General features: G+C 56.3%; 1 protein-coding gene across 1 annotated transcript in view; it reads right to left on the bottom strand.

Moving 5' to 3' along the window:
• The window catches only part of HCN4 (hyperpolarization activated cyclic nucleotide gated potassium channel 4), a 44,827-nt gene extending 20,077 nt beyond the window's left edge, over nucleotides 1–24,750 (bottom strand). The window contains exon 1 of the mRNA XM_037009941.2: nucleotides 22,525–24,750. Coding sequence (XP_036865836.2) covers nucleotides 22,525–23,303 — 779 coding nt within the window. The 5' untranslated portion in view covers nucleotides 23,304–24,750. The remainder of the gene's footprint in view (nucleotides 1–22,524) is intronic.
• Nucleotides 24,751–25,995: the final 1,245 nt, after the last annotated feature.

Genomic DNA, 25,995 nt, shown 5'->3' on the forward strand with positions numbered 1-25,995 from the left:
TAGGGCAGTGATATCTCAAAGGCAGGTAGTGTAATGGGTGGATTTGGGGGGACCAGTGAGGTGCCCCTCAATGCAATGGAGTGAGACCAGCAAGGGCTTCCAGCACCATTTCTCCTAAGGTCTCAAAGCAACTTCCAGGGCTTCCCGAGAGGTGTGCAGGGATCCTCAGGGCGAAGCCTCTGAGAGTTTAAGCAATATAAGGAGGTTCGGCTCAACTCACAGGCCTCCCACCTGGCCCAGCAGGGGCCCCTCTGGAGTGCACAGACAGCACAGACAGGCACAGACCCCAAGTCTAGAAGGCAGGACCAGTCACTTCCATGGACCCTGCCCAAGTACCAGCCACCCCAGGCCTGGCTCCAAGACCAAAAACGTGCACTATAGAGCTGTTTCCCACTGCTATTAATTTAGACATTTACACAATGGCAGATAAAGATATTAAGTCAGATTAAGACATTAAGACATGAAACAGCATGTCTTTTCCCAAGAGAAATAAGCTTTCAGCCATCTTTAATCCTCTCCTGCAGGGAAGCCAGGAGGGACAGAGTAAGAGACAAAGAGAGAAGCTTTGCTCCTCTTCACTGGGTCCTGTAACAAAACCCAAGCGCCCTGCCTACTGAGTTCTGGGTTGGAAACAAAACCCACCTCACAGCAGATTGCCAGACTCAGAGCGGTGCTATGAGCCAAGGAGAGGGCAGGGCCTGCTTTAGTGAAGGTGGGCGAGACAACTGTCCGTCACACAGCTCCGGGAAGGGCGCTTTCCAGGAAGGCAGCATTGGCCAGCATCTCTGGAAGCCAAGCCCTTCAGGACCTCAAGTCAGAGCTCTGTGGGCTAAGGCTTCTCATTCTAAGGATGGTGCCAGGAGATCAACTTCTCCAGCCCCAAGCCCCCTATGCCATCTGGGGACCCAGCCGAAGACCCAGGAAACCATCTCAGCCTTCAGACCCACTGCCCTGAACACAGCACAGCCTGCCTATGACTTGTAGGTCCCTGGAGAATGGTTTCAGCTTCTACGGGGTCCTCTTGAGTTGTATACACTCTCCAACCAGCCTCATGCACGTCATTCAAAGACAGCTGCAAACACTTATTGGATGGCACGTACAGGTATCCCCATTCACACACACCATGTGCAAACCCCCTTATGTACACGTGGCCATCATTCCTCTTCATTTAATCTCTTCGGAAAAACAAAACAAAACAAAAAAACTATGGCACAGAGAGGCCACTGAGGGCCCTGTGGCTCTCTGTACGTAAAGCTAATAATACCTCCTGGCTGGAGGAGTTTCTAAAATTAACAGAGTGGGAGCAAAACAGCTGGGAATGCTGACTTGGGCAGGCCTGCCACTCCAGCGAGCTTCTACATTCTCCCCAGCTCTAGTTCCTTCAACTGCCGACCAAATTTGAGACAGTAATTAATGGGAGAATGTTTGCATTTAGTGTCTTCATAAAACCAAATTACATGAGGCAAAAACACCCATTTCCTTGCATTCTGACTAATTGTTTCAATCATGAGTTTTCGGATGTTAAGGGATATTTCTGGAGCCTCATCTGAGCTGGGGTCCGAACACTGAAGCACTCCTCCCCTCGCACCCCTCTCCTTCAGCATCACAGCTACGCACAAGGCAGCTTGATGCGGTGGGAAGAAAGGAGCAGAGGCTCTCAGAGCCCGTCTGGGTTCGTTTCCTAAACCCACCATTTACTAGCAAGTCACTTAATCTCTGCATGCCTCAGTTTCTTCATCTGCTCAATGAGGATGATAATAGTACCTAACCAGCAGAATGGTTAGAAGGAAATGAACTGACATTTTTTAAATGCTATGACTTATGCTGTTATTAAATGAATAAATAAGTAATTCAAGCCAACAAATTCACAGGAAAGAGATGAGGGATGAAGATAACATCTTCCAGGGAAGAGCCAGACAAAGCTTCTACTGGGGGTGGGAGTGAAAGGGAACATAGAACAGTTTCAAGAGAGTCAGTGGTGGGAGTCAGGGGCCACAGTATTACCTGAACAATTAGAGGACAGAATCTGTTTACCCTGGCAGACAGATGCCCTGACTTCAGAGAGCTCACGGTCCGGTCAGAGGACAAAGCTTACAGAGAAGACAAGTCGGGCAATGCTGTAAGAACCCGTTCCAGGCAGCAGCCCAGGCATCTGAAAAGGTGGGCTCCTGCTGGCCCAGAAGCATGACACCAGACAGTGCTGCTGGATGAGAGGAGGTGGGCTTTGGGAGCTGCCCTTGGCCTCATGAACAGATGGTTGCACAGATTTCTGAAAGCAGGGCTGAGTGAGAGGCCCCTGTCCGCAAAGAGAGAGACTGAGAGATTGATTCAGCACCACGGACAGCTCTCGTGTGTCCGAACCCCCCACTGCAGCCTCCCCACTCAGCTCCCTGGCCTCACTTCTCCTGCAGTCCTAGTGACCCCCAAGTCAAGTCATTCCTTAATGTTACTGGACATTCTCACTTGAGGCTCCTTGATGATTAAAAAACCTTTGCATATTCATAGACACCAAAACACTTCACATGTATTGAGCATCTCCTTTGTGCTTTCCATGCATTTACTTCATGGAACCCTCATACCAGCACTAAGGTGGCTGCTATCATCCATATTTACAGATGGTGATAATGAGGCTTAGAGAGAAGCATCTGTCCAAGACTACATAGCTAGCAAGGAGTAAACCTGAGATTCAGAGACGTGTGTGGGACTTCAGAGCCTGACCTCAGGATTCTCGGCATCTCAGTGGAATGTGGGGAAGTAGACAAGCCCTTCTGGCACCTTTGCACCATGCCAGGGAGGCAGTCTAACACAGCAGGCACAGCCCCTGCCCTAGAGACAAGAAAGGAGAGGAGACGGTTGCAAAGGGGTTTCCAGGGGACCTGCCCTCGTGGTGCTGGAGCCTTCTGACATACAAAGGCTCAAGCTGGAGGCCCCATGCCCCCTAGCATCCACTGCTCCTAGGGTCATTCATGAATAATTCCCCAATCTAGGGTATCCATGGCGGTAGGTGGAAGGCCCTGGCAGGGAAGGAATGGACAGCCAGACTAAGGCATGCTAGAGTTGGCCCGAGCCTGAATTAGAGGCCTTGTTCTCTCCAAAGAGCAGATGACTCTCCCCATCCCAATGTTCTCTAAGCTGAGAGGAACCCCCGGCCAGCAAGACACCAGCTGAGCTCTGGAGGTCTTGCCCCAGGCTCAGCACAGAAGCCCGGGCCTGCCGTCCCTCAGTCCTGGACCTTACTTCCTACCTGGACCAACAACCTGACCGGCTCGTGGCCTCTCAGCAGGAGGACGCCGCCTTATAGGCCTGCTTTGTAGGATCAGGTCCCACGTGCAGAAGGAATGGGAGAAGGCAAAAAGCCAAACGGCCCTTTTATACTGACACCTGGAACATTTTATGCTTTGGTCTGAGAGGAAGGGTATGGCTTTCAGGGAACCGAGGCGAGAGAAGACAAGCAGCTCCTGACCCTGCACTCAGACTCAAGGGCGCTTCCAAGTGCCCTCTTCTTCCCTGGAGGCTGAAGAACATGTGAAGGGTGGCAAAATTCAGGCAGAAGTGGAAGCCCCAGAACAGGTGTGGCATCCTTAAGCCTCCTCTCATCCACACACGCTCATGCTTGCCTTTGAGCACATATGCCGACACACATGTGCATGCACACACACAACGCACATACCTACACCCAGGCACACCACGCATATGCACACACAGGCTCACAAATACATTTTGGACACACGCTCTCGTCTATGCCTTCCTGTTAAGTTTTGCCCTTGTACACACATCCATTCTCATACATGCATACTTTCTTGTACACATTTTGACTGGCATACACTTTGTGTCACTTGTATACCTTTGGACACAAATGTTATCCACTGGGAATGCTGTCAGCTGGAAGAAAGAGATTGTCGTTTTTTTGCCCATTAAAATCTTTCCCATCAAGATTCATCTGAAGCACTACCTCCCCCAGGCCTCTTTAATCTCACTGATGGAGCCTCCGCCCAGCCTAAGCCCTGGTTTCAGATCTCCCGAAATACCGTGGGCTCCTTGACAGCAGTGGTCTGGTTCCAGGTACGCCTGTGTTCCTGCAGTGCTGACTGCAGGCCCAGGTCCCCATGCTTTCTCCCAGGTGAGTGGCACCCCCAGGACACCCCCACCATTTACTCCCTCCCTCTGCGCAGAGAGCTCCCACCAGGACACCACCCCTAACACCAGATTTGCATTCCCACCTGCCACCTAGAGGCCCCGCTGGCTCCCATACCCAACAAGTCCAAGGTGGAACTGGGCATCTTCCTCCTTAAAGCTGAATGGCACAGTCAGCATTTAAACACCTGTGCTCAAAATCTCTGAGCCACCCTCAGCCGCTTTCTCTTTCTTCCACACACCCCTGTCGGCTGCCCAACTGGTAACCAAGTCTTGTCTAGCATCTTCAGTGACGGCCTCTGAATCTGCCCCTGATCGCTCTGTCCCAATGCAGCCCTAATGGCACCTCACCCGGACCCTCGCCCCTGCCACCTACCTGGTATCCAGTCGCCACTCTCCTTCCCTCCAACTCGCATCGTCTTTGGGTTATCTTTCCAAACATGGTGTTTATGCCACCACCCTTGCTTGAGCCCTTTTGGTGCCCGCCCCCCCAGCGATGAGAGAAGAAGGTTTCAGCCCCTTAGTCTGGCATCCCCTGTCCTCCTTTCCCACTTCTCACTCCTGCTTCCTTCAGAGTAGCCAGCTGGACACCCGAACCCTGGCTGCATCTCCGTCCACATCCCAGCTCCTCCTGCTGAGGACCGCCCCAGCCTCCTGGGCCTCCATCTTCTGAAACCCCTTCCCTCATCCAAGGCCCCCGTCAGGTGCGTCGTCCTCCATGAACTGCGCCTAAATGTGCTGGGAGTCCATGTCAGCATCACACCCTGCCCCCGTCGTTGGGCACCACCTAACTCTCCTTCCAACCCTCCAGCAAAGCAGAACTTAGGAACCCAGGAGCCTTTGTGCCTGAGATTGGGCTGGGGATGGCCCCTCCATTCCCGACCTATCCCTTGGTTTTCCAGGCCCGGCACAATAACCACCCAAGGTGGTAATGAGGATGGTGAGAGCAGAGCAGGGCAGCAGGCCACACTGGCAGGGCATTCACTGTGTGCCAGGCAGTCATCTGAATGCCTTGGGGGGGACCTCCTTTACTCCTCATGAAAACCCTGTGAGGTAGATAACATGACTCGGCCTGTTTCTCAGGTGAGGAAACTGAGGCACAGCTGGTTGAGAAATTTGCTCTATATGGTGAAGAATTCAAACTCCCAAATTTGACTGTAAAGCCCCACTTCTAACCACTCTGCAGAAATGTGGAGCCGGCTGGTAGTTGTCTTCTCTCTCCCACATTCTGTGCCTCCCCCAACCCCTCCCTCCCAAACCTCCACCTGCTCTCTCTTCCACGGCACCCTCGCCCTCGACTTCTTCACTCCCTGGCCCCTCTGCCTCCTTCTTTAAGTGGATCTTAGTCCTGTCCTGAGAGTGTCACTCTTCAAAACCCCACACACCTCAGGGTCCCCAGCAGGGTCAGCATCCTCTGCTCCACACCAATGCCCTTCCTGCCATGTTAGGAATGTCAGTACGCTCCTTGGAGCATCCTGTCATGTGCTGGCCATCCTTCCGGCCTCCATCTGCCACCCTGGGGGGCCCTGGCGAAGCTGGCACCTGCTTCACAACCTGCTGTTCCACTCTGACTCCTGCCATCAGCCTGGGTGACTTCCACTCCCCAGCACCAACTGCAGACAGCCCAGACCCCCAGCGGCTTGACGCCCCAATTCTGACGCCCACTCCGACGGCCCACTCCGGGCCACGTGCCCACCTCCAGTGGTTCTGTATCTAGTCTCGGGTGAGCGACACCCTCTCTCACCCTAACCACCTTTCCTTCCCACTCTCTCATCGAATCGTGCTAAGTCTGTTCTCTAGTGTCCCGGGAACCCCCAGTAGTAGCCTGGACCCTCCAACTCTCCCATCAGACCCCTCCCACCTCCTCCCCCACCCAGACGTGACTGCCCAGATCATCACCTCTCTTGCCCCAGCTTTCTGGCAACCACTTCACAAGATCACACCCTGGGTGAGGGCCACCACCAACCCTTTTGTGTTCACATGGGGACTGTGCAGAAAATCCACCACCTCAGACGAATCCTACAAGGATCCAGTGCCTTCATTTCTGTGCCCCGATCTCCTCATCAAGGGTTCTACACTCAGCTGAGCCCTCACCTCTGCCCACCCGTCCTGGTAAACTCTCCTTCCCATTCTCCCTGTACAGCTATTTTGAATGATGCCTTCTGTCCTCAAAGCTCTGAAACCACCACTTTTCTACCTCATCTCAGCAGATAAACCACCGTCTACTTCACAGAAAAAAGAGAAACCACCAGAATGGCCCCTTTGTCCTTCTGCTGCCAGACTCTCACCTCACCGGCTTCTCCTGATCCCCTTCCCCTCTTCCAGCCGCAAGGGAGTTGGTGACTCTGGCACCTGCCCTCCTAACACCACCCCCTTTCCTCCTCAGGACCCCTGATCTTCAGGTTACCCCCCACTCAGCTAGATCTTCAGTCTCTCTCTCACTATCCTTTCCCATCAATGTTTTCTTTTAAGCTCTCTACACTCAAAGAATGAGATCATTCCCTGAATCCTCACTGTGTTATCTCTTCTGCCCTTGGAACCAAGCTTCCTGAACGAGGTGTCCCTGTCGCCACTCTCTCACTTCCACTGCCATCTCTGAGCCCCTCTCAACCCTTCAGACATTGCCAGCCCGCATTCTGCTGCGACATCAGGGGATGCTGTCCGGTCTGGCCCTTGTTGGCCCTCATCTGACCCTTCTGCTGAGTTCTCTTTGTTTTCTCTGCCTCTCCTTTCCCTTCCCGTGGAGGTTCTCCTATTCCCCTGCGTGACCTGTAAATGTTTTTGTGCCTTTGGTCCTTGCCTCTTCTCTATCCACATACTTTTCCTGGGTGACCTCTCCAGCTCCCAAGGCTTCATTTTTCTTCTGACTTTCAAAGCAGACAGAGCTCTCTCTTGAGCTCTATACCCATGTGTTACTTGCTGACCACACATCAACACCGGGATGTCCCAGGGGAAGCTCATTCTCAACACAGCCAGATATAACTTAACAGCATCCCCCACAAGCTACAGTGCCCCCAGCACGTGGTGCCCCCAGCCCCCCAAGTGCTTAATCTGGAAGCCTAGGAGTTATCCTCAAATCCTCCATCTCCCTCACGTACTAACAGTCAACCACATGGGTTCCAGCTGGCCTCATCAACACACCACACAGACCATTCAAGTAGCTTGCTTAATGGCTCCTGGCTCTCCCAGGACCCCACAAACCTCAGGACCCAGGGTGGGGTCCAGATCTTCACACCAATCCATCGCCACACCTTGCCAAGCCCGACTAAAACTCCGCCTCCTCCCCCTGCCTCATGCGCGCTGCTGCAGACACGCTCAGCAAATTTCAGTGCCCCGAACTTACATGCTTCCTTTCTCCTTTGGGCTTTCCTACACATTGTCATCCGCCTGGAACCCTCCATGCAGCCCCCTTGGTTCAGAGGAGGCATCACTTCTCCTGGTAAGCCTTCCTGTATCCTAGGAAACCTGGGTCATGCCCCTCACATGTGCTGCCCCATCAGAGTATTCATCACCCCATGGTGATCCTGCACGTCTGATTGGCTCTCTTGTGGTCACTTGACTCTCTGACCTTGGCACAGTGCCTCCTACACGGTAGGGCCTACTAAATATGTGAATGGGTGGATGAGTGAATGAATGAATGTGCGCACACCTTGGGAGCCAAAGCCTGAGTGCCAGTGGCCCCAGCAGGAGCTGCATGAAATGACCCCAACTCCTGACCAGGAAGCTTTCACACTCCTCTGAGGATCAGGGAAGAACTTACCCTGTCTTAAACCTCCAAGACTCTCAGCAATAACCATCAGCAAATGGCCCCCACCTTGAGCTGAGAAAGATGGTAAAAAAGTCACAGAGGAGAAGGGGAGGGGCTGGAAGGGGCTAGGCCAGGAGAAGCACGGGTATGGGGGGTCCTGCTGGAGTGGGATGAGAGAGGGGCTGGTGGAGGACACTGAGACCGAAGACTTCAACTAAGGTCATGACTGTATTTGCGGCCTGACTGACACAGGCCCGCAGTGGCAGGACACAGCATGTCCCTTGGTCACAGGCTCAGTGGGGCTTTAAGGATTCTCCCTTCTCCCCAGATAGGCCTACCTAGCAAAGAGATCCAGGAGGTGGGGTGGTGGGGCGGTGGGGTGTGGGGAGGTGGGGAAGGGGTGTGGGGCAGTGGGGTGTGGGGTGTGGGCCAGGGCAAGGAAGGATGCAGCTCCATCTGGCTCCAAGCTGCCCCCTCTGCTGCCCCCCTTTGCAGACCCAGTATGAGCCTCATCTCCCCAACCCTGCCATGAGCCCCTCAAGAGCAGAAATGGCTTCTTTTCCTTTTCTGAGATGTGAACACATAGCTGGGCCCTGTGGGGCGGGGGTCTCAGTGAAATGGTCTTATTCTTAAATGGACAGGTGAATTAAAGACCATTGCCAGGGGGAGAAAAGACCGCTGAAAATAAAATTAAGAGAATATGGTGACATGTTAGCACTCATCACCGCTAAGCGGTGGGGTTATGGGTGATTTTTGTTCGATCTGTCACACCTTTCTGTTTTCTAAACTCTATTCTATTTCTAAATTCTATTATTTGATAAAACATAGGCAAATGTTGCCTTTATAATAAGAAAAATAAGGTCACCTTTCACCAATGACCAGCATCCCCTGCTGTGAAGAGTCAGGAGAGAGACACACTGGGTCCTGGGGACACTCCCATCAGCCAGTGTTACACACGCAGGAAAGGTGCTGGGGGACAGGGCGGTCAGGAGGAGCAGACCACTGGGAGGAGGTCGAGACAAAGGGAGAGGGAGGCGATCCGAGGGCGGGTGTGATAGGCCAGGGAGGCCACATGCCTGCCCACAACACCCAGGTGGGAGCGCGCACCTGGGCCGCCTTGCTTCACAACCACAAAAGCTGAAAATACCAACCGGCCCCTCCCTGCTCTCAGCTGGCACAGGCTCCGGGCTCTCAGTCCGGGAGGCAGAGCCACTGGTGACCACTCATGCCTCTGCACGGCCCCAGGAGCTGCTGGCTGCCTCCCCGATGGGGTGCCTGGGGGTCCTCCCAGCGTGTGCCCGTCTTGGCTGACAGTTCAGACCCCATCCTGCTCCGCCTGCAAAGCCCTGCCCCTTCCTCCTACAATCTCCTGGGCAGGCAGGGCCCTCAGCAGAGGCCTCGGAGGGTATTCCACCCCCCACCCCCTCCTTCTGGCCCCGCCTCCCCTGCTGCTCCTCCTGGACCCAGGGGCTCCCCCCAAACTGGATGGATTTCTCTCTTCCTCCCACCCCGCCTGGCCACTAGGGCTCTATTTTTAACTCACCTCAAACTCTCTGACTCAGCATCACAGGGCTCCCAGGTAGCTGCCCCTCAGCAGCCCGGCGCTGCCCCCGGGACAGATTCAGAGCCCCGGGCCTCTAGTGTTTGGTTTATTGATGGGTTGTCTGGTTTTGTCATAGCTTTATTCTCTAATTTTTCTATGCTTATCGATTACTTTAGGAGCAAAATTTGAAGACCTAAACAAAGATGACCCATTGCCCCTGCCTCCTTCACAGACCCTCCCTGCCCAGGGCTGAGGCCCCGGCCCCTCACCGCCTGCTGCAGGCTGGTCCAGGCCACTCCCCAGGGAGAAGGTGAGCGAGGCCCCCAGCGGCGAGTCTTCCCTTCCCTTTCTGTGGGCCTTCAGACATATAGCAGAGTGCTTCTCAACCCGTAATATGCATGCAAATCACCCAGGGATCTTACCAAGATGTGGACTAGAGTCACTAGGCGCAGGGCAGGGACTGCCATTGGCACCGCTAACAGGCTCCGGGGTGATGCTGAGGCTGCTGGTCCAGGGACCACCCCGAGCAGCCAGGCTGCAGCAGATGGTACAGCGGTCGGGCCTTCTAGTGTTTGAATACCTGGTTGTGTGGCCTTGGACAAATCATTTAACCTCTCTGGGCCTGTTTTCTCCCATGGAAAATGAGACCATTAATCCCACCTCACAGGATTCTGGGAGGATTCAATGAGATAATATTTATAATATGTTACACTGTGTAACATATTACATACTACTCAGTACATGCTGGCTATATACATGCTTGTATATAATAATATATAAGAACATATTATTCTTTGAGAAGCTCTGAGAAGCAGGTCTTGGCCTTAGGGCTATGGGGATCCTAAAGTGTGTGGGCCGGTCTCACCTCAAGGAGCCATCAGTGTGGCGGGTGGACAGCCCCTCCCACCGGGAAGCTGATGATCCAGGCCAGCTCCCAGGGTAGACGAGGCCATAAGCTGGGGAGAGGGGTGTGAGGGGGTTGTCTGCTCTGCAGGCCATAGTTTGGGGATAGCCAGATGGGAACTCAGCCAAGATTGAGACTGTGAACAGACAGGAGCAGGGGCAGCATTGCCTGCTGGGTACGGGAGCCCCAAAGAGGAGGGAGCCTGAGTGCGTCAGCAGTGTGGTTATAGGAAGTGGGTCCGTGCTACGCCGCGGGAGGCATTTAGTCCAGGGGCCTGAGGGTCTTGGGTTCTGGTCCCATCTCCATCTGTAACTTGCTGTGTGCCCTTGAACAAGTCTCCGCTTCTCACAATCCCTTCCTCAGTTTCCTCATTAGTACAGTGAAGGGATAGAGCTAGAAAAATCTCGAAAGACATGCTGATTCTATGCATCTCTGCAGTGCAGAGGCCAGCAAGGCCAGCCAAGGGAGCTGGCCAGGCAGAGAGCTTGCGGAGAGAAGAACGCACATCTGAGAACTCTGGCACCCGACCCTGGCACTCCTGAAAGGGAGATGGGGGTGTCCTGAATGCCACACTGGGTGGTCAGGACTCTTCTGGGGACATGGGGAGCCATGAAGCCTGCACAGGGGGAGGGACTGTAACTGCACCTTCTCGGTGGCAAAGCTGAGCACAGGCACGGCCATAAGGGATACCAAGGTATCGACCCATTGCTCCTCTGAGACCTGGAGACCCTACGACACACATGCACACCCTGGTATGCATACACACAAGCCCCAGGCTGGACATCAGGGGTCATCTGCTCTCCACTGCCCCAAGCTGCTGGGTCACTGTGTTCCCTTAGGCTAGTGGCCTAACCCCTGAGCTTTACCTAACTGACAAGACCATTTGGAGAGGATTGGGGAAGGGACTACCAGTTGGAAAACTTCTCTACCCAGCTTACAGGAAACAAAAAAGACTCAAACACAGCTCTCCCCACTCAGGAGACTGAAACAAAAATAGAATACTGCTGTGGAGTAACACGTGAGCACAACCTCAGGGGGAATTAGGCAGGAGAGCTCACCTGCTCCTGCAGGAAGGCACCCAGTGTGAAGGAGGCAAAGAGGTGGATTCAGGCAGAACTTCCCAAGGCCGACAGCACCGGTGACCAACGAGGTTACTGAGAATGCCGTGGGAGGGCTGCCCATACAGGGTAGTTAAATAGACTCTGAGGGTCTAAAGGGCCCCTTCTTGCTGGGATGGGGTTGTCTGAGGTGCCTGGGCTCTGCAGACAGAAGCCAGATGGAACTTGACCTCCTTCCCTCCCGGAAATCACAGTCTCACAAGGACGCTGAGCAAGGCCCATGTTCCCTGGGCTCCTGCCGGCCCCAGAGTTTTATGATTCGGACTGCTAACAGCCTGCAAGAAAGAAAATGGGAATGGCTCCCTGGAGAGGGGTCTGCCACAATGGGCCTGGGGGCCAGGCTGGTGGCAGTATCACCCCCAGGCTCTGAGGAGCCCAGAAGGGCCAAGGCAAGTGTAGTGCAGAGAGCTGCAGACTGTCAACATGGACAGACCTTAGGGGCGTCCAGCTCACTGCCTCCTGAAGTGAAGGTGCTCTCCCAAATCACACCCACAGGGGCCTCACTCAGGGAGGCCCAGGCATCCGTAATTGCATAAAGCTCCCGGGTGACTTTGCAGCCGCCCATTTTGGCTTTGGTGTCTTGCTGAAACCCAACCCTCTCCAGCCCTCTGCAGTCCCACTTTCAGATGAGGAAAGCAAGGCCCAGGGACATGAGGCCTCGGCTCATCCACACAGCTGCGGGGGGCACAGCCAAGTCTTCAGCTGGCTTCTTATTCACGGCTGCCCCCTAGGCTCTGTCCCAGAAGCTTCAGAGCAACATGGTGGGATGACGACTCTCCGGCGCCACTGGGAGAGGATGAACAGCTTGTCGCATTTTCTTCCCCTGCCAATTCCAAAGTCCATGTCCTGCTGGCCTGCCCCCAGGGACGCCTCTAACCACAGTCTCCTGGAGCCTCACATCTGAACTCTTTGGTGGCCACAGGAGGCCAGCAGCTGTGCCCCTGGAGAGGTGCCTGGAAGCAGAAGGTAGTTGGGGCCCCTGCCCAGGGAACAAAGCAGAGAGAGCCTGATTGCCCCTCCCTCAAGGGGCGTGATCTCATGGAGGGTCTCAGCTGACCACACTAATACCACACGACATGCTGGGGAGTCCTGGTCTGCCCCACAGGCCTAAGGGCTAGCAGAGCCTCAGTAGAAAGAGGCCCGGAGGTAAGGAACCCCCGACCTGCTCTGGGAGTACAGGGGCTGCACAACTCCAGGATCGCACCTGGCTGGGCCTCCGTAGAGTCCCAGAAAAAGGAAGGGAGAGTCCGTCAGCTCTACTTGTCAGGGTGCTAGTGGACTTGCCCCACTGGTTCAATTTGTATTACTGGGGTCAGGATTATGGGTTCAATACCTATCTGGCCAGCTAGCATTGCTCTGTTCTCAGCCTCAGACTGAGCCCTGACACTGGACACAGAGAGGAAAGGATGGCCCTTCCTTCTGAGGGCGCACAGCAAAACAGGGAGAGGGTCAGGGAGCAAACCCGGTGTAGGAGGGCTGGTATTACAAGGAAGGAAAGCCCCAGATGAGAGGCCCCGGGGCTCCAGGGGCCAGTCCTGCTGTGGCATAGACAGGCCCCAGCGGCAGTCTCCCCTGCTGGACCAAATTTCTTCTAAAACAATGGCATTGATGAGACCTGTGGGCCTGAGGGTCTTTCCTGTCCCTGGGGAAGAGAAAAAATGCCCTGTATCCTCTGACCAACCCTCGGTCGGAGAAGCCCACGGCTGGCTTTGGCGTGGAGTGGCTTACGTTAATCATTGACAGGGGCTGCTCTATCCTGCAATGGGAAACTGCAGGGTAATTACTTCTGGGCTCCAGGCCACACACTCAGTGACATTACTGCAGTGGGAACACCTGCCTTCCAAGCCTTGTACAGCAGGAAAAGGGAATCTTCCCAGGGGCCTGGGAGAGCTCCTCGGGGCTGCCAGGACCCCGGTGAGAGGTCACAGACACACATGCACATGCACACATACTCAGAGAGTATGTGGGGCAAGACTGGGGGCTATAGGGTCAGAGTCTTCAAGGGTCAAGGGCAGAGCTTAAGGAGTACAGGTCTAAAGAGACAGGTTCTGAGTAAGCTGCCCTCAGTACCTGCCCACTCCCACCCCAGCCAGGTGGCCCCTTAGCTCAAACTCCCACACACCTGCTTCCAAGAAAGTGTGTAGAATGGGTCTCTTGCTCCTTCAGATCCAGCTCAGATCTGCTTCCTCCAGGAAGCCTTCCCTGACCACCCACCCATACTGGTCTATCTCTTGTCTGCTCTCCTCCAAACCAGACCCTGGGAACCTAAGAGGCATGGCAATCCTACTCTCCTCTTCGTCAGATGGGCAGTGACCCCCATCTTCCACAATGGGTGAAAAGTCATGGGATGGACCATCTGGTCTCTGAGGGGGCATGACACCCCCTTAGCTTGCCCCACCTCAAGCCCAGAAGGCAATGTATTAGCCAGCCCCCCTGTTATGTATTAATTTCTGAAAGCCTTGTTCATGCAGACATAACACATCCACCCACACGGGTAAATGCTTAGACAGACACAAAATCATCAGCAGCCAATTATCAGGCCCCCACAGCTGCCAGGAGCAGACCTGGAGGCCCCATTGCTTGCTCCACAATCTGTGGGAGCCCAGACCTGGGGGTGCAGTGGGGTGTAGGGACTCCCTCTATCAAGCTAGCACACCTCTCTGCCCAGACCTGAGCGCTGCTCTGCAGGAGCCACGAGCTGGCCGTGGCTGGGAAGACAGACACTGGCCTCGAACAATGAGAAAGCTGAGCAGGGCAGGGTGTGGTCGCGTGTGAGACTCGGTGGCTCTGGCTTTGGCAGCAATGGCACCGTTGTTTGTTTATAATTTGTACTCTACCTCCCAAAGAAGACCAGAGGCAGCTGGCTCAGATGCTGAAAGGTGTAGGAGCTCAGGGAGCTTACAGGAAGGGAAGGCTGCCTAAAGGGAAAGGCACAAGAGTGGGGAGGGCAACACGCCAGCCGCGCCCCAGGGCCTGCTGCCTCCTGGAGGCACCGGGTTGGCTCAAAGGCTTTGTTCCAGGACTCCAGTTCCTGACCTCAGACCAAGGCCTTATCTTGGTCCCAGGCTGAACCCTGATCCCAGAAAGTGTGAACCCAGACCATGCCGTCAGGTTGAGTCCGGATCTTGACCACACAGGAAGACCTGACCCTGGACACACACACAGCTCTGGCCCTGCTCGCACATGGAACCCTAAACCACAGACTGACTCCACTTCCTCAGTTCTCTGAAGGGTGTAATGAACAGACCACATGACTACCTATTTCTCAGGTGGAGGGAACACAGATAGATACCACTGGCTACTTGTCCCCCTCCCCTCTGAACCCCAATCATTCCTATTGAGGAACAGATGCATCAACAGCATCAGAATGTGTTTCCAAACTCCCAGAGATCTCCACACCAGTCAGGACCTGCCAGGGGAGGAGCAGGTGGGCAAGCATCGGATCAGCATTCCCAGGAGCAGCAGCCCCAGAGTGGGGGGTCAGGACAGGATTGTCGCAACTTGCAAATGCTGCCTCTCCAGTTACGGAATGACCCCCTTCTCCCTGGATGAGCTCACATGAAGACAGGACTCTTGAAAATACCTATCATTCCAAAATTCAGGCATGGGGCTAGGGAGACGGGAAAAACTTTCAGTGATAAGACTATTCAGGAAAAGGCTTTCCTAGAACCCTTCTGACTGGGGTCTCGGGGTAGATTGTAGAACTTTAAGGCCTTTGCAGCCAGATGTTTCATAACCCATTTGGAGTCTCGTGCCATCTATGACAGGGACTTATTCTGGGATCTTGGGCCAATTGCGTCTCTTCTCTGGTCCTCTGCTCCCCATGTATAAAATAAAGGCTTTAGGTCAGAAGCTGCTAAAGCCCGTCCAGATCTGACGTTCTGAGACTTGTTGAATTTCCCATGCCAGCCGAGCCCGACTCCCAGAGCCCCTCCTCACTGATGAAGTGTGGCCAAACATTATCGGCAAAGTTTTAATTCGCAGGAGAATGTTTTCTTGAACTACTTTGTAATCTAACTTTTTTTGCTAAAAAAAAAAAAAAAGGAAGGAAGGAAGTGAGAGAAGAAGGGGCAAGTATGAGAGTCGTAGAGACCAGGTTCGATCTCCAGTTCTGGTATTTCATAGCTGTGTGATTTGAGAAAAAAAATTTTTCCCCATTGAAACCTGAGTTTCCTTATCTGTGGACTGGGGGTAATAGGCTCTGTTTTGGGGGTCATTATGAAGAGTAAATGAAATACAAAATCTAAAGCTCCTAGCAGCCTGGCATATTAGTAGATGGTCCATACGTGGTGTATCGATAAGTGAATCCACCTGGCTTGTCTCTACTGGTATGAATCTAGGATTGTAGACTCAGAACCCTACAGGGGTCCGGCAGCTGAACGCATGATCGACCTGGCTGTGTGTAAGACGATCATTAGGGACAGGTGGGGTCTGTGGGCAACTGGAGAACAAAAGCTTCCTGTTGCAGGGGGAACATGGGGCCAGAGCTGCAGCGCTTCCAGTTTTTCAAGAGACACCCAAATGCCAAATTTTTTCATTACATCTTTCCATTTTAAACCATTGCCTCAGATTTGTTATGACACACTCTCCTGGCCAAACAGAACACATCTGGGTACTGCATTTGGTCCTCGGGATGCTGCTTAGCAACCTCTGGTCTGAGTACTGCTGTCTCATCTTGAGCACCCTTGGTGACAGGGAGCTCATCACCTCTCTGTGCTGCTTCCCGTCCCAGCTCTGGGCAGGTGCTGATCATAAAGAGTATCTTTGAGTGGCCTCCTAGACTTGGGGATCACAGATATCCAGCGCCCTGGCAATGCTTTCTCAGTGAAGCCTGGCTGGCACAAAACAACCTCTCTGAAGCCAAGGCAATGCCCCTGTCCTCCCCATGGCCTGCTCTGGCTGGGAAATGTGGATTCCTCAGCATCCCCTGGGCCCAGACAGGACTGCCTGGCATGCCTCAGTAGCCCTTCTATTAATTAGCAACTGGCAGTGGCAACTGTGTAAGAGACCTTGAGCCAAGGAGTGTGTGTGCTGAAGCTGCTGACTCCTCCCTTACATGACACGCCCCCTGGGAGCTGGGGTGCCACCTTCTACTCTGGGTGAATTCCCCCACAGTGGTCACTGTTGCGGCAGGCACAAGGGTCACTCAGGCTGCAGTGACACCTGTCAGACCTCTCATCGGCAATGTAGACTAGTGCCTTTCAGGTTGGGAGGGCGCAGAGAGAAGCGACACGCAAGCCTAGTTCACCGGGTAGGCTGCTAGGCAAGGTCTGGGGCAGGGAAGGGGACATTAAGATTCAGACAACACCCCTCCAACCCTCCCCTCCCACACACAACTTCAACGTACCAAGGCGGCTGCTCTTCCTGCGGGCCTCTGTCTTCCTGCCAGCGGACCACTGGCAGAGCTTCCTCACTTGGGCTCCGCCGCCCCACACCTCTGACTCTCACTGACACCTGTTCCTTCCCAGAGCTCTCCCTGCAGCACGGTGGCCACTGCACTCCCTGCCCTTCTCCTCCAGGCAGGCCTGCCCCTCTGGCCCTTGGAGTGGAAGAGAAGCTGCCACAGCAATGGGCTAGGATGCATGACTGAGAGGGCCCTCTGGCCCCCTGGCCTCCCCATGCTCACCCCAGCCCAACAGCCAGCTTCCAGGGCCAGCAAGCTCCAAGCAGCAGTGCAGGAAGGGAGGAAGGCTGTGAATCAATCTGATGCTCCCAAGTCTGTGGCCAAGCTCTGTGGCTAAGGACTGCTCAGCCCAGTTCGCAGAATTCACCTTGCCAGGCCATGCTGGAGGCCAAGGAGAGAAGACAGTCTCGGCCCCCAGGGAGGCAGAGGGAGCCCAGGCTGAGCACGGAACAACATGCGATCCGAACCTCAGTACTTCCAGCAAGTGCTGGGCTGGGCACCAGCAGCACTGTCATCACCTGGGTGCTTATCAGAAATGCAGAATCTCAGCCCCCACTCCAGGCCTAATGAGTCAGAATCTGTATTTTAACAAGATCCCCAGGTGAGCCGGACGGCATGTCAGCATGAGAAGCACCGCACTGTGACACAGAGCTCCACCCAAGTGCCACGAGGCCGTCAGGAGGGGAGAGATGGATCGCGGTGGCCGCAGTGGCCTGAGAGGGCATCCCACAAGGCCTGGGGGCCCCAAGCATGGGAGAAAGGGCAGATGGACAGGCAGACAGCCCAGCACTGTGGGAGGCAGGCCAGCTGACAGCCCCAAAGTCTTGCGGGAACAAACGGGACAGGGCTGGGCAGGGGAAAGGTCCCCGCCTGTCATGTAGCAGCCAGACCAAGAACTGAAGCCTTGTAGTAGGAAAGCCTGGGGCCCAGGCTTCCCCAGCCAGGCCCTATAAGGGTCCTGGCCCCCAGGCCCCATGCAGTCCCTGCACCCCTAGCATCTTGGGAGCAGGTGCCGGCCTTCTCAGCATACTCTCCACCAGCCCCCATCTCACTGGGGTGAGCATGGCCTCACAGCCGGAGGACCCTGCTGCCCACTGTGCCCGCCGACAGCGCTGCCCAGGCGGCTCACCTTGGAATTCCCCTTTGCACCAAGGTGCCCATCCCCCTCCCCTGGCGCCACCCAGGCCTGCAGCTCCTTTCAGCCTGGCTTTCCACACTACAGCAGACAGAGTGAGTATCAAGATTCATGATAGCAGCAGGATTCCTGGGCAATGGCCCCCAGGAAGGCCCACCCAAGGAGGGGCCTCAGAGCCCGCCAGGCCCAGAGCCCGGCTGCTGCCCCCTCCCTCCTCACCGTCTTCACCTGACAGTCTGAAAGGGGGAGAGACGGGTGTGGAACTGAGGAAACAGAAAAGTAACCTGTCCCCAGGAAGAGTACCTTTCCTTCTCTAGGCATCTAAGTCTGCGTCATCACCTCTGCCGCCACCATTTTTATTTCATTCCTGAATGTGGGCAATGGGAGGCCCAAGCCTCAGATTACAGAGGACCCCAGGGAGGGCTGTGTCTAGGAGGCTAGCACCTGCCTCTACCAGGCCAGGCCTCTCTACTGGGATTGCCTAGGGTGGGGTTTACAACCTAGATGGTCTTAGGGGGGATCCACAGACCCCAGAAATTGAGTGTCATATTATATGTTCTGGGATGTATGTGTAGCTTTCTGGAAAGAGACTCTGTATTTGCCAGCAGGTTCTGAGATGTCCAGTAGTCTCAGAATCACTTGTCTGAGAAAAGCACAGAGGCCTGTCTGGTCCACCAGGCCGGAGGGAAAGAAGCAGTGCCCGCAGGGGGAGTGTGGTTCACAACAGCACCACTGGGCTCTGGCAGTGACCGGAGCTTCTTATCTCAACACGGTGACCACAGTTGTACAATTAGCATCTGACCTGAGAAACAGGATTCCCATCTTTCTAGAAGGAAAGACTAAGGCTCAGGGAAGGCTCAAAACCCAAACAGGGCCCTGTAGCAGACAGGGTTGGGGAGGCGATGCGAGGTGGGCGGCGGCAGTGCCTGGGGCCGGGGACCAGCACAGGAAGCCAGTGATTTTAGAGCCCAGCTGTGTCTGCCCCAGGGAAAGGACACGTCAGGGCCCTCCCTTCCTTTCCTAGCTTCAGGAGGCTCAGGCTAGGAGAGGGAAGGGGCAGAAGGGCGAGAAGGACTGAACACGCGCCTGCTCTACTCTCAAGGCCATGGTAGAGTTTGGGGCACAGGAGTAGCCCCAGAACTGCCATCCCACTTAGGGGAGGTCCCTGCCAGCCCCAGTGCTCACCCATGCTGCCCCAAGACATCTTCTTAGACAGACACCTAGACATTCACACACCCAGGCCAACCCTTTGAGCCTCATGCTTGAAAGCCTGCCCAGCTTCTGGGAACAAAACCAGGTAAGCCTTCACCAGCAGGCCGGGTGCAGGGGAGGCCAGGTTGAGCGGCAGGTTTTCTAAGCTTACAACCCTTAGCCAGGCCCTTGCCTCTTTGACCTTATGAAGATGAGACCAGATGTTTTGGCCTAGAGACAGGAGAGGCAATGACCACCACCATTCCAGACACACACTCCCTGTCTCCCTCTTTCTCTCCTCTTAGAAAAACAGGATCACACAGATACTATGTTTTATTTTTTCCCGGTTCCCACTGCCATGCTTGGCTTCTAAGACATGGCTCACGTGGAAGGAAGGACTCACCCAGGACTTAAGAGCCCAGCCAGAGTTGGAGCAATGTCCTGAGGGGCTGCAGGTCCTGGCCTCTTCCCTTACCAAACCAGAGGTAAATAGAGAGTGGGAGGGGAGGGGAGGTCAGACAGACCCGTGGGGCCCCAGGAGCCATGGGGCAGCCGGGACATGGTGTGCATGTGCGTGTGCGCTGTGGGGATGGGGTGAGAAGGAGCAGAGGCAGCCAAGAAAAGCCTTTATTACACAGGGCCCAGGTTACGTGGGTCCCTCAGAGCACTGCCCACTCCAGTCCTTGGAAAAGGCACCCAACAGGGGGTGCCAGAGGTAGCTCACGACAGCAAGCCCTGGACTCCAAACCACAAACTCAGTCTATCATGGTTTGCTGGCTATTCTTTATTAAACCAGTTCTGCTGGATCAATGCTTTCTGCCCGTCAAAATGATGAATAAATCCTCAACTGGCCAGAGCAATGCTTGCAGAAACTCTGGTGAAGCCGGAGCTGGACAGTGGGGATTGGCTCCACACAGAGGCCCAAGGCCAGCAGCTAAAAGTTGAGCGACTGAGGCTTGGAGTGCTGGGTGCAGGGGAGGCCAGGTTGAGTGGTGGGTTTTCTAAGCTTACAACCCTTAGCCAGGCCCTTGCCTCTTTGACCTTGTGAAGATACACACACACACACACACACACACACACACACTTTCTTGGATTTACACACACACACACACACACACACACACACACACACACACACACACACACACACACACACACACACACACACTTTCTTGGATTTCTTTCCTTACACCCTACCCAGCACAAGACAGCTACAAGGCTGCCCACAGAGTATGTGTGCTTCCAGCTAGCCATCCCTGTTGCTAGTTGTACAAACCCAAATTCAAAGTCCAGTATGACCCTTTTCCTGTTGCCCATTGCATCGCCCTGCTGCATCCATCCCTCCCTATCCCCACCACCCTCCCCCTCTGCTGTGCCCCAAGCTGCCTGCAGTTACTGGGAGATTCTGCAGCATGCGGACTGAAGACAGACATGCCAAGATGGGCAGAGTAAGATCAGGAAGGTGGGAGGTTCCCACTGATGCAAGCAGCCCAGTTCCAACCCTCCACCACCCAAAGTACCAGAAAGACTGCGAAGGCTAGGCCCAGTCCCAGAAGGTGCTCCATCGATGTCTGTGAGCTGAGGCATGCCTGGGGTTGGCCCCTTGCAGCTGCCGCCCCCACCCTCCCCACCAGGTTGGAGATGAGAACCCTTTCATATAAGAGGCTTTCAGACAACAAGGGCAGCGAGGAAAGGAGCAAAGGAAGGGAGGGCCCCTCAACAATTTCAAACGGTTGATACTGGCATAGCCTACCTGCCACCACCACTAGGGAGTGCAGAGAGAGAAACAGCCCAGGACATCCAGGGGGTGCAGAAGACACAGCTCCTGCCCACTCCTCCCTAGCTCAGGCTGGTCTCCTCTGGTCCTAGTACTGACCAGAGGTGAGGTCACACTCTAGGAACCTGGCACTGGAAACCAGCCACAGCTCCTGATGGAAGGGTTCCATACTTGCTTGTACAACTCAAAGATTACAGCTGCCTGTTTAGCCTGTCCTCTGGCCTCCCACAGGCCCTGGAAATGGGAACCCTGGACACTAGGGTTAGGAAGGGCAGTCCTTCAAAAAAAGAAAAGGGGCAGCCCTCTGTTCACCACCTATTTTAAGCCATCGGGTGTTGCCTGACTGGTCATCCCCAGGACGAGAAATCTCTCTCATTGGATGGAAAATGGCTTTGCTCTCATTACAAACCTAGCTTCCCTGGTGTTTGCAAAGAGGGCTCTGGGTTGGCAAAATACTCATTTATATTGGCAGGCAAACAGGGTAGGCAGGGAAGGGAGTTAAATAGGGGGCAGGGCCCAGAGAGAGAGAAAGAGAATGAATTAAACCCAGCTCAAAAGGGTGAACATTTTTCAGACCTTCCAATCCTGTGTATCAGGAAAGTTCAAGGGGGCACCAAGGGAATCCCAAGATCTTCACTGGGAGGGGCATCTCTGATCCCAATTCCAGAGATAATCACCAATCTTCCTTTTTGCACAGATACCAAAGTAGAGTCTTGCTGTTTAGTGGCGTCTGACTCAGGTAATGGGGAAGATGCCAGGTCTCTCTCCCTGACTGACAGTCGCACCCTTTGTCTGGGGTCCCATGACTGACTCATGGGACCTAGCAGCTGTTGGAGCTTGGGCCACTAGGGAAGGATGAGGCCCTAGACAAGCGTGGGGTCACAGGACAGCTGCTCATCAGTTAGGACACCAGGTATCCTCACTGACCACTAGGAGCAAGGTCATCCTGTCCTGCCAGTGGGGATGACAGCTGCTCCTAGCCCACCACTTGGCATGAGTGGTCTGGCCCTGGGTTAAGGTGGGTACAGAGGTCATTTATCCTGGATCTGAGATCCCAGTGACCTCAGTCCTCTAGAGGCCCAGCTCTCCCTCCTCAGCTGTGGCTTCCCAGGGCACTAGGACGTAGATACTAGTGCCTGGGGTCAGCACCCAAGATGCTGGTCCAGCTGCCAAGAGGTCTGCCTCCCTTCCTAGCCTTGCTCTGCAGGCTTCATGATGGCCAACTTGACTCTGCAGTCCAGAACGAGGAGGTGGGATGCATGGCTCAAGGTGCAGAGCCTTATTTTGACTGGCAGCAGGGCTAGATCAAGCACAGAACACGTTTCCAGCCCGTTATTAATGGAGTCCGGACCCTAAGAGGACGAGGACTACAGCCTGGAACACGGAGGAAAGTTCCCAGCGCGGTGCAGGAGGAGGTCTGGGGGTGTCTCACAGCCTAGAGGTGCCCCACTTCTCTCTGTGCTTCCAGCTCAAGGAAGGAAAGTTAACTCTGGCTGAGAGACAGCGCCGAGGGAGAAAGTAAGCCTGCGCCCAGCCGGGGAACCCGCACGATCACCGTCTGGCCCCTTACCTGAAGTCGCTGTAGGGGTGGATAATCCAAAACCCGGCCGACTTAACCCTCTCCTGCTCGCGCTCCACTGCTTTCTGGCTGCCGAACATCCTCAGGGAGAATTTGTTGACCCCGGGCTGCAGCATAGCCCCAAACTGGCGCTGCATGAAGCCAGACTGGCCCAGGCGCACCTCGGCCTCGGGGAGTATCTGGTCGCCGGAGGCCGTGCCTCCCTCCACTTTAATAGCGGTGTCCGCCGCGGGCTGCTCGCTGGGGGAGGAGGCCGGCTGCGGCGCCCGCTGGGGCGGCGGCGAGGCTGCGGGCTGCGCCGCGGCGCCGGGACGCTCAGGCTCCGCCGCCAGGCCTGGGGGCGCCCTGTCCTCGCCGGGGGACGCGTCGCCCTCGGCGATGAGCCGCCGCTCCTCCGCGGAGTCATGCAGGTGCCCGTGGCTGCCGCCGCTCCCGGCGCCGCCGCCGCCGCCCCTGCTGCCCAGCGAGGCCAGGCTCCCGCGGAAGCGCCTGCAGTCGCCGTTAGTACTGGACTTGCCCGCGCCTCGGGCCGGCCCTTCGCCGTCCGCCGCCCCGAGGGCCGCGCCCCTGGGCTCCGTGCCGCCCGCGGCCGCCGAAGGCGAGGGCGAGGGCAGCGGCCGCAGCCGGATGCTCCTGCGGCCGGGGTCGCGGCGGCCGCCAGCCCCCTCCTCCTCCGCGTCCTCGTCCTCGTCCATGATGCGCGCCGTGGCCCCCACCTGCTGCGGGAGGCTGTAGAGCCGCTTGCGCATGGACGGCGGCAGCTTGTCCATCGCGCCGGGGGTCGGGGCCGGGCCGGGGGCAGGGGCACTGGGGCGGCGCCGCTGACCTGCTCCAGGTCCGCCCGCCGTGCGGTCCGCCTGCGGGGACGCCTGGCCGCCTCAGGCGCCCATGCCCGGGCAGGCTGCGTGCCTTGGGGAGGCTCCCGGTCCGGCTCCGGGCGGCCGGGCGTGCCGCGCTGCGCCCCCTCCCGGGCCGGGCCGGGCGCGGGGACCCCGCGCTCCCTCCCGCTCTCCCTCCCGCGTTCGGGGGCGCGGAGCGCGGCGCTGCTCCAGGCGCCCCGCCCCGGCGGGGAACAATGGGCGCGGGGCGAAGCGGCTCTGTGGCCGCGGCGCTCGGAGAACTGCTCCGGAGCGCAGAACGCACTGCCAGCGCGCCTCCCGGGCGTGCGTCCCGGGGGCAGGCGGGGTGTCGGTCAGTCCCGCCGCCCCGGCTCTGTGCCCGGCCACCCGCAAGCTCGCCTCGCCTCCTCCGGCTGAGCCCGGCCGGTCCGTCCCGGGACTCCCGCTGCAGCCGAAAGGAGCCCAGCAGCCCTCCAGGCTTGCATCAGTGGCCGCCTCCCCCGGAGCGCCCTCGGGCTGCGCCGGGCTCCCGCGCCCCGGAATATTCATGAAGCCGCCGCAGCTCGCGGGTTGCCATAGGAGCGGCTCCCGCAGCCCGGCCTGCCTACCTGGGCTTCTTAAAGGAGCAGCGGCGTGCGGGCCGGGGATCGGGAGCCAGGCCCGGCGCGGGGGCGCAGGGCGGACCCTAGCCGGACCTTCGGGGATGGGGAGAGAGGTGTCCTGAATCCTAAACTCTCAAATAAATTTTCTCGGCCAAGGGCTGGAAGCGCGCCGCAAGTCTAGGGTTCCAGCTTGGGCTGCGAATTCGCCACCCCAAAATTGGCGGGGCGGGGTTTCCCGACCCGTCCTTCTCCGAGCTCTCGGCTAAGCCTTTGCCCGGCGGTTTTGCTTCTCAGCTGGGTCTCCGACCCTCGTCTGGGCGGCGGACGCGGAGCCTAGACGCGGAGCCGCGGGCCTTCCCGCAAAGCGTCTGCAGAGGGGTTTCCGGGAAACGCGCTGCGTCGGGGCTGCTCCCGCGGTTTTCCTGGGACCCCGGCGGGGACGAGACCCCGCGGGTCTTTCCTCCGCAGAACCTCGCCGCCGCCGGGCAAAGGGGACGTGGGGGAAACTCCGCGAGGCAGAGGGCGCGCAGGTGAGACCCAGCCCTTGGAGGTAAAACTTCGAGGATATGCGCCTGCTGCAGCCACCGACCCGGGGCCGATCCCCGCACGCACCTCGCCCGGTGGTTCCGAGGGAGTTTCCGAGTCCAGCGGGTTGCAGCGGGGAGCCAGCAGGCGGGTTTCACTGGCTACCTGGCACTCTTGGGCTAGCTGTGGACCTTCTCCCTGGGTTCCCATCCAAAGTGTGACACCCCTCTGTGGACCAACGGTAGGGATGTTCCTGCTCCACCCAGGACCCCTACCCCCAAGCAGCTGCACAACCCCCACTGCCTTTGAATCCGCTCCCCACCCCCACCCCCAGGCCAGCCGGTGATCCAGCTGTGTACAGTCTCCGTGTACAGTCTCCGGGCTTACAGACAAATTCCACCAACTCAGCCAGAGATATAGCTCCACTCCTCTCTATAACACCACGGGACAGTCTGACACACACACACACACACACACACACACACACACACACCCCACCATCCACACAGGCTGGGCTGCCACACCCCTTCCCCCCTCTCTCTGGCCTGGGAGCCTCCAAGGGGTTACTCAGATCCTGCCAGGGCCACTGTCCCAGATTAGCGCAGGAGTGGGGATGGGGCGTCAGAGGGAAGCGCTGAGCAGGGAAGGGTGGGGTCGGGTTAACGCTGATGTGGATCTTCAGCCAAGTCCCGCAGGGGTGAGGCAAAGAGTCCCCTCACCCTGCCCTCTCTCTGAGGAATAACGAAGTTCTCTTCAAAAGATTTCTTATTCTCATTTTTAGCCCACTTGTGACCACCTCCCCCATTCCATTCAGAGCAGAAATTTCGGAAGTGAGATGAGGGAACAACTTAGCAGGGGCCTTTCTGCTCTACCCACTGGTCCACAGGACCTCCCATGGGGAGGGAATGATTAGGGTAATGACATCACCCTTAGCTGGCATTTCTACTTTTGAGCAGCTCTGAGCTGACAGTTCTCTGCACAGATGCTGGGAGGCCTAATCCCTGAATGTCCTTGGGTCTCCTTGAGAAGGAGTGTTCTTAACCAGCTGTGAGCCCTGCCGCCCTGTGTGCCAGCCACAGGGGAAAGACATCCATTTAATACACTTCTGCGGGCTTCTGTGTACAGCCTGGGAGCTGATTCTGCCCTACCCCAGCTTCAGGAAGTGAGCCCGAACAGGCTTCTTCTTAGTGACCCGCCGCAGGGGCATATTTTCCTCTAGAAACCCTTCCGTGGCCACGGAAATCTTGTCTATGTTTCCCTTTTGTTTCCCATGGTGCATGAGCTACTATCAACCTGAGCATTGATTACACAGTGCCGTCTGTGTCGCCTTCAGGACTGCGCTCCCTGAGGGTAAGACAGATCTGACTCAATTCGGGGACCTCAGCTCCAGCACAAGGGTGGACAGAGAGCAGATCAATACATATCAAGTCTGCATGTAAGTGGGAGACCCTGGAAGTTAGCTGTGAAGGGGATCCCTAAGTAGAGAGAGGACATAT

The sequence above is a fragment of the Manis javanica genome, chromosome 8 (assembly GCF_040802235.1).
Source record: "Manis javanica isolate MJ-LG chromosome 8, MJ_LKY, whole genome shotgun sequence".
Taxonomy (NCBI): Eukaryota; Metazoa; Chordata; class Mammalia; order Pholidota; family Manidae; genus Manis; species Manis javanica.